Genomic DNA, 11,524 nt, shown 5'->3' with positions numbered 1-11,524 from the left:
CTGAGGGTGCAAAAAAATCTTGAAATATTGAGAAAATTTCCTTTAAAGTTGTCCAAATAAAGTTCAAGCTACGCATATTACCAATCGAAAATTATGTTTCGATATATATTTATTTGGAAATTTACAAAATATCTTCATGGAACATGATCTTAATATCCTAATGATTTGTGGCATAAAAAAACAACAACAATTTTGACCCATGCAATGTATTTTTGGCTATTGCTACAAATATATCCATGCTACTTAAGACTGGTTTTGTGGTCCAGGGTCACATACAGAAAATCTAAATGCCACTTGTTATTAACTTCTGTCCATATAATATGAATTATTCCTGCATGCTGTCTTGATAAAGTATTCAGAAGATATTATTCTCATTCCATCATTGTGTATTAATGCCTTTTATTAATTCACTAGCAGCTCTTTCATCAGTCAAAATCAATAAATGGATGTGTAATTCTGGTGGACAAGATAAAAGCCAGGTAGCGGGAGTTAAAAGCGGGCGGCCTGTCGGACGGCACTGACAAACCAACAGCCTGAGGCGACGAAGACCAACCGCGGCCTCTGATTGGCTGGAGCCGTGGGCCGTGTGACCGGTCCAGTGAGGACAGAGATCCTAAATGTGAAGGGCTTTTCTCATGCATTACTCACAGAAAAGATGGCTTTGTTCTTACCTGATGATTTTGGGCGAGCACGTGGGCGACGTTCTCATTCCTCCGTTCCGCTGTTTTTTCTTGGGCGACAGTGTGGACTGCTGCTCCTCCTCCACTACTGAAACACCACACACAGTTTGAGACGCAACCAAACTACACATGTTACCAAACAACAGTCACAAATCATTAAAACACTCCAAAACACACAAACACACATCTGTGAGACACAGACAGAAGGGATGAAGCACAGGCACAGAGAAAGAGTGGGAATTCTGGGTAAAGTTTGACTAAGTGTTTTCATTCTGACTAGCGCAATAAATATTTCTGTTAAACTTTACTTGAACCCTTTATGTACTGTATAATGCATAATGTACATTGTAATGCATTATATATTTTATTTTCATAAATAATTGTAAGCAAAGTTAAAACACATTAGAATATTTGTAGACCTCGTTAAATCTGACCTTTTTCTTAAAAACTTTTACAGCTTAACTTTAGGTTTATTTTTTAACAGAAAACTATAAAATGATTAGATTTTTGAAACACAATTTTTATAATAAATTTTAAATACCTTTTTAACATTTTAACAATTATTAGTTCTATTTAATAATTATTTATAATTCATTTATAAATTAATTTATTATTATTATAATTCCAATATAATTTTTTTTTATAAAATTGTAAATAAAAAAAATGGAAAATTTTAAAACAGTTTGAAAAAAGTCTATTTCAGTTGTTTTATACTTTTAAAACGTCATGTTTAATTCAACACATTACTTGCCATTTCTTTGTAATTATTTATAATATTTATTTATTATTCATTAGTTTTTTATGTTAACTTAAGCTTTTAGTATCAAAAAATATATTTTTTTATAAAATTGTAAATAAAAAAAATGGAAAATTTTAAAACAGTTTGAGTCTATTTCAGGTGTTTTACTTTTAAAACGTCATGTTTAATTCAACACATTACAGTACTTGCCATTTCTTTGTAATTATTTGTAATATTTACAATTTCTAAGTGAAATCTGTTTTAAAGTAAATCCTGCATACATTTTTTGCAACTATAAAAACTGATTTAGTATTTTTTTTAATTAATGCAGGATTACGAAAGTCCTGAACTGCAATATTAAAAAAAGAAAAATAAATATCAAGGTGGAAAAAAATATCTCGCATCCTTCCTGAGTCCTTTGAGTTTTTTTCTCTTTCTCAGATTTTTTTTCCTGTCCCAAATACATCTGTCATTTTTTTATTCAAAAACTTTTTTCTTGTATTTATTTTTTCTTTTTTCAAAAAACTTTAACTCTCCTAAAAAAATCTTTAAAAATAATATTTTTTTCCCTTTTTTTTCAGTTTTTTTTTCTCATTAAAAAATTAAAATATTTTTTTTCCTCTCTTAAAAAACTTCCTTAATTGAAAAACTTTTTTTCTCTTTTCAAAACACTTTTTTTAAATACCTTTTTCTCTCTTTTTTCAGTTTTTTTTCTCTCATCAAAAAACCTTTTCTCATCAAAAACGAAAACCCCTTTTTTCCCTCTCTTAAAAAACTTCTCCTTTCAAAAAACTTTTTTCTCATTTTTTTCTTTTTTCAAAAAACTATTTTTCTCTCCTAAAAAGTATTTAAAATGTTTTCTCTCTTTCTTTTCTCTCATCAAAAAACCTTTTCTCATCAAAAAAAGAATAAACTTTTCCCTCTCTTAAAAAATTCCTCATCAAATTTTTTTTCTTCAAAAAACTTTTTTCTTTCCTAAAAATTCTTTCAAAATAGTTTTTTCTCTTTTTTCAGTTTTTTTTTATCTCATCAAAAAACCTTTTCTCATCAAAAAAGAAAAAAACCTTTTTCCCTCTCTTCAAAGAACTTTTTTCTTTCCTTAAAATTCTTTTAAAATACTTTCTCTCTATTTTCAGTTTTTTTCTCTCATCAAAAAACCTTCTCTCCTTTCTCAACTTTACTTTTTCCCTCTTAAAAAAACGTCCTCATCAAAAAACTTTTTTCTCTCCTAAAAATTCTTTAAAATACTTTTTTCTCTTTTTTCAGTTTTTTTCCCCTTTAAAAACTGTTTACTCTGTTCAAAAGAATCTAAGACCCTATTTTTTACCACCTTCATTTTTTCCATATTGCTGTTCAGGATAGTTTGTTTAGTATTTCTGAACTCTGTTAGTTTGCATGCATTTCCCACAACGGCAGGCCGAGTCTTACAGCGCGTGTGCGGGCCGACGGTGAAGGCGGAGCCGTGGCTGGAATGGTATCTGTATTTAACAGGCAGACTACAGGCCCGATGCAGACGGTTGGCATCAGATGCTCCTGTGCCAGCGCTGCCGCTCTGACACAGCTCCCTAGAGCCGGCCAGACTGAGTCTGTGCAGGTACAAGGCGGCCGGAGACAGCAGACTGCCTTTACGATTATTTACTAAAGGCACTGACACACGGACGGCCGGGACAGCAGAAGGCACTCTCTCTGCGCCCTGAGCTGGCATTAGAGCGGGTTTGGGATTCTGGGGCTGGAATGTTGGACTGAGCTCATTGTTTACTGTCAGACAAGAAACATTCAGAATCAGGCAGTGGAGAGAATCAGCCAAATCTGAAAATTGATATAACATGCATTTAATTTGACATTTTTACTGTCCTTAACATGACTGATACAATATTGTTTATTTTTAAAAAAAATTATGTTTAAATGTGTTTTTATGGAAAATATTTGAATAATATTGCCTTCTTGTTTTGAAACCTATTATTAAAGATATTAAATGTGACCCTGGACCAGGTCTTCAGTAGCATTGGTATATTTGTAGCAATAGCCAACAATACATTGTATGGGTCAAAATTACAGATTTTTCTTTTATGCCAAAAATCATTAGGATATTAAGTAAAGATCATGTTCCATAAAGATATTTTGTAAATTTTCTACTGTAGATATTTTTGATTAGTAATATGCATTGCTAAGAAGTTCATTTGGACAACTTTAATGGTGATTTTCTTAATATTTAGATTTTTTTGCACCCTCAGAATCCAGATATTCAAATAGCTGTATCTCAGCCAACCATACATCAATGTAAAGCTTATTTATTCAGCTATTTATGATGCATAAATCTCAATTAAAATAAATAGCTTATAGCTGTGGTCAGGGTCACAAATGTGATGCATAATCATTTTTAATAATGGAAATTATATAGTTTTTTACAAAAAATATAATTTGTATATTTAAAAAATGGGTTTTAATATGTTTAATATTTAATAATATTTTATTTAACATATATATACACTTCAGCGCAAAAGTTTGAAAAGTTTCGATTTTTAATGGTTTTTAAAAGACTGCAATATTTGATAAAAAATACAGAAAAAAGTAATATTGTGAAATATTATTTCAATTTAAACTAACTTTTTCTATGTGAATATATTTTAAAATGTAATTTATTCCTGTGATGCAAAGCTAAATTTTCAGCATCATTACTCGAGTCTTCAGTGTCATTTTTTTTAACCTGTGATACTTTTTTCAGGATTCTTTGATTAATAAAATATTAAAATAGAAAGGTTTTCTAACAATATACACTACTGTTCAAAAGTTTGGGGTCAGTAAAAATCAGTCTTTCTTTTTTTGAAAGAAATTAATACTTTTATTCACCAAGGATGTGTTAAATTAATAGCATAGATTTACATTATTAGAAAAGATTTATATTTTGAATAAATGCTGTTCTTTTTAACTTGTTATTCAAGAATCCTGAAAAAAGAATTAGGTTCCAAAAACATATTTGGCATATTTTAACCGTTTCCAACATTGATACCTCTAATAATAAATCAGTATATTATAATGATTTCTGAAGGATCATGTGACACTTAAGACTGGAGTAACAGCTGATGAAAATCCAGCTTTGCATCACAGGAATAAAATATGTTTGAAAGTATATTAACATAAAAACCATTATTTTATGTTGTAAAAACATTTAGCCATATTACATTTTTGACTTGAGCAGAAAAGGCTTCTTACAAAAAAATCAAAACAACTTTCGAGCAGCAGTGGAAAGAAATTCTGATTTAAATACAGTGTATGTTTTTTTTTTGTTTGTTTTTTAAATATTGACTTTTGTTAACTTTTGAATATTTTATTATATATTGATTTATTATTGATCCTCCACAGTCACCGAGACAATGTCTCTGGATCCTTATTTGAGTGATCTCTGTCAGATTGTAGTGATATTATATGGATAATATTCCTAAACTAAAATTGCAGACAGCACCATTAGCTGACAAATAAACCTTCACAAATGCATAGAAAACGATAAAAACAAATGAAAGCCAAAGCAGTGAAATACAAAACAGTTTCTGAAGTTACAGCTCCACATTTTCTGAACTGCAGTGCAGCAGCGCCATCTAGTGTTGATACATAGTGACACACAAACTGCAAAAAAAGTATTTGGCCACTTACAACCTGTGTGAACTGACTTAACAGCCATGTATTATTATTAATGAGCAATGGGCAAAAACCTATTTTCAATATTTTGAATGACACTTGCTTTGATTTGATGCAATTACATGTCCAAATACTTTTTCACTGAGGTTTGGATGAACAGGACATGAAGAGAATGAATGAATGAATGAATGAATGAATGAATGAATGAATGAATGAATGAATGAAGAAACAGCTGAGGGTTAAGAAACAAAGGAGTAAAAATGAGGAGAAGACTTACTTGATTTGATGTATCCGTTATAGTTACTTTTAGCTGAGAAAATGCAAAGACAAAATGAGGTTAAAAGTGAGACACATGGAGCAATGAAATGATGAATCAGTGAGAATGCGAAATAAATTGAAAATAAATCACCCAGTAAACACAAAAGCTGCAAAAAAGGCTTATCTTACATACTATTTTTGTCTTGTTTCTCTTAAATTAAGATGCATTTACTAGATAAGCAAAATGACGTTGATGTTCCTTCTTCTTCCGTTTCTTCTGCCATTGAGTCTATGGCAGCCCATAGAACCGCTTGTGGGTTTGGCGCACTGATAGAGGACAGTCCCAACATTAACCATAGCAAGATTGGAGTCTCTAACTCAAACTCTCTAGCGCCACCACTTGTCCAAAGTTTCACTCATGTTTATGCTAATAACTTCTGAAGCATAAGGCACAGAATCAAAATTCTTGCCGAGTCGGATTAAGTCCAAAATTTAAAAAAATTGTAAGGTTTAGTTTTTTTTTTCTATTTTTAATAGTTCGTAAAACCTACTTTTTCAAACTCGTCCTAGACGGTTTGTCTGATTTTCACCAAAATTGGCTCAGATCATCGTCAGACCATGCTGGCAAAAAGTTATGGAATTCAAGTTGATTAGTCGAACCGTTCTCGAATAACGCACAAACGAATTCTACGAAAAGCACGCAGAAATGGACGTGAGCCTATAACTCCACAACGGTTTGGCGTATTGAGACCAAACTTGGTGTGTGTTTTAACAAGCATGACATGATGCTACCTGCAGTGTTTCGGCACAGTGCCGCCTAGTGGTCAGGAGATATGAAAAATGGCTATTTTTGCTTATAACTTCTCAATGGTTTGGCCATTCACAAAACTGGTTCGGTGCATCATGTCGAGTCAAACCAAATTTTCCCATGTCAGCCATTTTGGGCATCGGCCATTTTTAATTTTGTCAAAAAATGCTATATTTTATGAATGCATTGACTATCGTTACGAAATTCTGTATGTGTCTTCGGCACCATCCCCTGACAGTGCTCAAAAAGTTCTGGCCAAAAGTTATAATGAAATTACATTTTTTTTTTTTTTTTTTTTTAATTAGCCTTTTGTCATGAATCTGGTTTTGCTATATTCCTTGGATAATGCAGAGAACATCGATACCAATTATGCCTTAATTGGATGAACTTCCTGTCCGCCATTTTGATTAATGTTGAAAACCTTCTTTTTTGAACTCCTCCTAGACTATTGGTCCGATTTTCACCAAATTTGACTCGGATCATCTTCAGACCATGCTGGCAAAAAGTTATGGATTTTGTGTCAATATACGAAACGTCACATCAATTTGGTAACAGCGCCGCCTATTGGTCAAGAATAATAAACCATTCATTAAACAATACATTTTGATTGCATTAGCCTATTGTAATGAAACTAGACTTAAAATATTCCCTGGCTCATGTCAAAAACATAGACATCAATTTTGCCATCGTTGGCCAAACTTCCTGTCCACCGTTTTGATTTATGTTGAAAACCTACTTCTTCCGAACTCATCCTAGACCGTTCGTCCAATTTTCAGCAAAATCGAGTCAGATCATGTTCAGACTGTGCTGACAAAAAGTTATGAATTTTATGTCAATAGACTGAACCGTTTTTGTATAGCAATGCAACAATCTTGACCCATGATGCCAAAATGACTCTGAGGATTTATCTCTACAAAGCTTTGATATATTGACATCAAACTTTGTGTGTCATTGTCACCTCACACTGAACAAACCACATCGATTTGATAACAGCACCACCTGTTGGTAAAAAGGTATAACCCACTAAATCATATTACTAGTGGTTGTTTTTATGATTTTTTTACCCATTTTGTCTAAAATCATCTTAAAATTGCTTCAATTGCTCATTGCTTCAGTTGCTCTGATACTTGCTGCCTTGCTTGCCAAGTGCTAAATTAAGTGCATTTTGCTTAAAACAAGACTAAATATCTTCGGTCATTTTGCTCATCTAGTAAATGCAGCTTAATATTAGATATTTTTACTAGAAACAAGACAAAAATGCTAAGTAAGATAAGCCTTTTTTTGCAGTGTAACTAGTCTCCTAGCCTGACCTGTTGACCCAAAGTGCCCCTAAAACCATTAAACCATACCAAACTAACCAGCTTGGCCAGGCTGGGACACCAGCTAACAACTTTAGGCTGGTATAAGCTTTTGCATATCTACACTCTCAACCCTTAATACAAATGACATACTGTATACTAATTCTCCTATACACTATAGCTATTTTCCTACAAGTGTTAGTAATGTCAATCACCATATTAAACATCTAGATTACTAATGTAAAACACAACACAAACTGCTTAAACTGTTCAGATAAAGACGACTGTACATAGCTGAATGTAAAATAAAAGCATGCAGAAGAAGAAGTCTACAACACAGATACATCCATGAGCTTACAGCAGTCTTCACCACATCAGATGCCACCACTACATACACAGGTAGCGGGCACAGATGACTACACGGGCGCCCTAAGGGTAGGCGTTCACTTACAGGAGCGTAAAGTGGTCGTGTTATCATACAGAGACACGGGAGAGAAGGGGAAGCCACGGTGCAGAACCTCCATGTTACTAGCCACACTGTCTGACATGCACGAGCAGCCATGTTCTGCCCCACCGCAAGCTACACAACATGCCAGATGCATTCTCTTGTAGGTGGACTTCTTGGCTGGGGTCATGGGGGGATGAGGGGAGAGGAGGAGAAGCATGTTAATGGATGGAAGCATTATTTCACTAACAGAAGCTGGATATCCGGAAACTACAGCGGGCCTAATACAGAGCCCTGGGGAACACCTTTGGAAAAACATGTTTGTTATCAGGATATGTATGATTGTGCTATATAGTAAAATCTGATATATTTTTCAACAACAATATAGCAGTTCAAATGGTTCCAAAGCGGTTTTAATTATTTTTTATAATCTTGGGAACACTGTATTTTAAAGACGCAAGAAAAGCATGGAAATGCATGGAGGTGAATGAGAAAAGATATCAGGAGCTCACTGTAACGTGTCCTGCTATTGTATATAAAATACAAAAGTGTTTTACCTCATAAATTATGCAAAACACATCATTTTACCTTTAAAAAATGAAAAATAATAATAAACATATGGGACGATAGCTAAACTCAAAACAGAATAATTCTCAGAAAAGCCCAAGTGCTGTTAGGAGCCTGTTAGAACAGTGAAAGTCAAGCTGTCTCCTGCTGATGATGCGGTGGAGGACAGTGGGTTGATGGAGGATGTAGTTTTACATTCACACATGCAGCAGGCTACAGTAGAAATCTGCATTTACAGATGAAGGCAGTCATTACTCACAATACAACACTATCAGAGAGTGGGGGAAATGATCACAGATCCAGGGCAGCGAGAAAAAGGGAAAATGTGAAATCTGTCATTACTAAATGAAAACGAAAATATTTTCTGATATATTTTAAAAGTAGCAGGTGGAGGTAAAAGCCAAAGAGGTCATTAACGTGGCCAGGCGAGGCAGTGATATTGATAATATCACAACTTTCTATTTTACTGTATATCCAAATCATTATTCGCCAGCTGTGGGGAAAACCGTAATGTGAAAATCTCACAAAAAATGCAGTTGATGATTCCTGATCGCACAACTACGACGCGTTTTAGTGCCACATTAAAAAATATTTAAAAAATAGAAGATTTTGAGATTAAACTCGTAATATTTTGAAAATAAAGTAAAAAATTAGGAGAATAAAGGTCAACATTTTTTGAGAATAAAGACGAAATTACGATAATAAAGTTACAAATATTTATTTTTATTCTCGAAATAATAAAGTCGAAATATTTCGAGAATTAAGTCGAAATACTATGAGAGTAAAGTCAAAATATTTTGAGAATATTCAAAATTTTCGGAGAAAGTCGAAATTATAAGAATAAAGTCAAAATGTTTCGAAAATAAAGTCGCAATACTACAAGAATAAAGTTGAAATATTTTGAGAAGTCATTTTTTGAAAATGAAGTTGAAATTTTTCAATAAGAAAATCTAAATTATAAGAATAAATTCTAAATGTTTTGAGAATAAGGTCTAAATACTATGAGAATAAAGTCAAAATATTTCGATAATTTTGAGAATTTCTCAATTGAATTAATTCTCACAATTTCGACTTTATTTTCAAAATATATCAACTTTAATCTCATAACATTTTGACTTTATTCTCGTAATTTAGACTATTTTCGAAATATTTCAACTTTATTCTCGTCACATTTTGATTTTATTCTCATTATTTCGACTTTATTCTTAAAATATTACAAATGTAATCTTTACGTGACACTAAAACGCTGTTGTACACAAGAGAGTCTACCTAATTAAATATTTTAATAAATGTTATAGTAATAAAAGCATTTATTATTTATTAGGTAAAATAAAAATGATATGAAATACACCTAATAAAATCTATTTATAAGTATAAAAAAATAAAAAATAAAAAATAAATGTAAGTCAATTATTAATAAATATTCTCATGGTAACTTACTCCGTTTGCATCCACACTTCTTGATCCGTTTTGGGTCTGTTATGTCATCGTGACAAGCTTTACAGTAGAAAAGTGCCCTAATGGAAAGAGGTGATCTTATTCAAACCATTCACACAACATATGAGCTGATATGATGTAAATCTATAGCTGGATATGAAGAAAACCTCAAAACACAAACTCTATGATCTCCTCACCTCTTCACCTCTTTGGCATCACTGGCGATGAAGAAGCCCAGCGTTCCCTCCTGCATCTTCACATGGTTGCCCGGGTTTATCAGCGTACTGTGAAAGACAAACAACATGTATGTGTTTTTTTGATAATACTGCTCTCCAAATCATCATTTCTGTGCATATAGAGATGGGACAGCTCATGCCACAACGTGAAAACGCATTTAAAAATGAATCAAAAATCTGTGTAAGCCATCAAACATTCAAATACAAATCAAAACAGTGTGCAAAAAACTCATATAATCACCCAGAATACAAATAGAAGCATCACGTCGCATTTTAACGTTAATGACGGCATGCATTTGCTCAAATGAAGTTTTAAAAATTAAATTTAATAAATCTACTCTTTGGATACACTGCAAAAAAAATGCTTTTCTTACTTAGATATTTTTGTCTTGTTTCTAGCCAAAATATCAAAAAATTCTTAAATCACGAAGGATTTTCTAGATAAGTAAATAAAAAATTTATAAATCAAGATTTTCTAGACGAGTACAAATTATTGTCTTATTTTCAGAAAAAAAAAAAAAACTAGTCAAAATGAAGTGAGTTTTTGCTAAGAACAAGCTAAATAATCTGTCAATGGTGTAGGTAAAAACTAAATTTCAAACAGAAAACAAGATTATTTCTCTTACCCCACTGGCAGAAAACACACTTAATTTTGACTTGTTTTTTTTTTTTTTCTGAAAATAAGACAATAATTTTTACTCGTCTAGAAAATCTTGATTTAACAATTTTTTTATATTTTGGCAGGAAACAAGACAAAAAATCTAAGTAAGATGAGCATTTTTTGCAGTGTATCTGTACATTGTGATGTAGGTTTTTATTATGTCTGAGCTAAAACAAGCTATTTTAAACATTTCAGGACAACATCTGCATGCAAACACAGTATTAGTTTACTTAGTTAACAGACATGCAAGCATAGAATAGTTCACCCAAAAATGGCTTATATGTGATCATTTCCACACTCATGTCATTCGATACACAACTTATTTTCTTCCATGAAACATTAAAGGAAATGTTTAACAGAATGCCTTTGTAAAAGGAAAAATTTAATCTCATTTATGATTAAATTGAACAATGACAAATGATACAAGTCATACTTTAGGATGCTTTAGTGGTGTTATTTTGTCATTTGTAGAGCTTGATATTGTCCATATCCTTTCACTTTCATTGTATAGAAAATAACTCTCCTTTAAGGGGAGACACTGCAGGCAAAAACATGCACATGTCAAGTTTGAGATTTTGGGCTTTCATAAAGTGTTTTTTTTAAACTAGTGGAAATAAAACATCCGAAAGACACCGTTACGTGATTATTTTATAGCACTTTATCTATTTGTGTCAAAAGATTTCAATTACAATCCATATTTTTAAAGGCCGTTTTCTCAAAATGAGTTTTTTCTCCTACACTGAGCCATTAATCTCCACT

At 32.3% G+C, this 11,524-nt stretch overlaps 1 protein-coding gene across 1 annotated transcript in view; it reads right to left on the bottom strand.

Annotated features, from left to right (window-relative positions):
• LOC141297563 (calcium-activated potassium channel subunit alpha-1-like) overlaps positions 1-11,524 on the bottom strand; it is a 68,753-nt gene that overhangs the window by 15,483 nt on the left and 41,746 nt on the right. Inside the window, exons 17-22 of the mRNA XM_073827979.1 lie at positions 10,066-10,152; positions 9,872-9,948; positions 8,691-8,699; positions 7,871-8,044; positions 5,333-5,365; positions 672-765 (exon numbers count right to left, since the gene is read on the bottom strand). Of these exons, the coding sequence (XP_073684080.1) occupies positions 672-765; positions 5,333-5,365; positions 7,871-8,044; positions 8,691-8,699; positions 9,872-9,948; positions 10,066-10,152 (474 nt within the window). The remainder of the gene's footprint in view (positions 1-671; positions 766-5,332; positions 5,366-7,870; positions 8,045-8,690; positions 8,700-9,871; positions 9,949-10,065; positions 10,153-11,524) is intronic.

This window comes from Garra rufa, chromosome 22 (genome assembly GCF_049309525.1).
Source record: "Garra rufa chromosome 22, GarRuf1.0, whole genome shotgun sequence".
NCBI classification, from domain to species: Eukaryota; Metazoa; Chordata; class Actinopteri; order Cypriniformes; family Cyprinidae; genus Garra; species Garra rufa.
The sequence above is the reverse complement of the archived record's forward strand: the minus strand, read 5'-3'. Positions and strand labels throughout refer to the sequence as shown.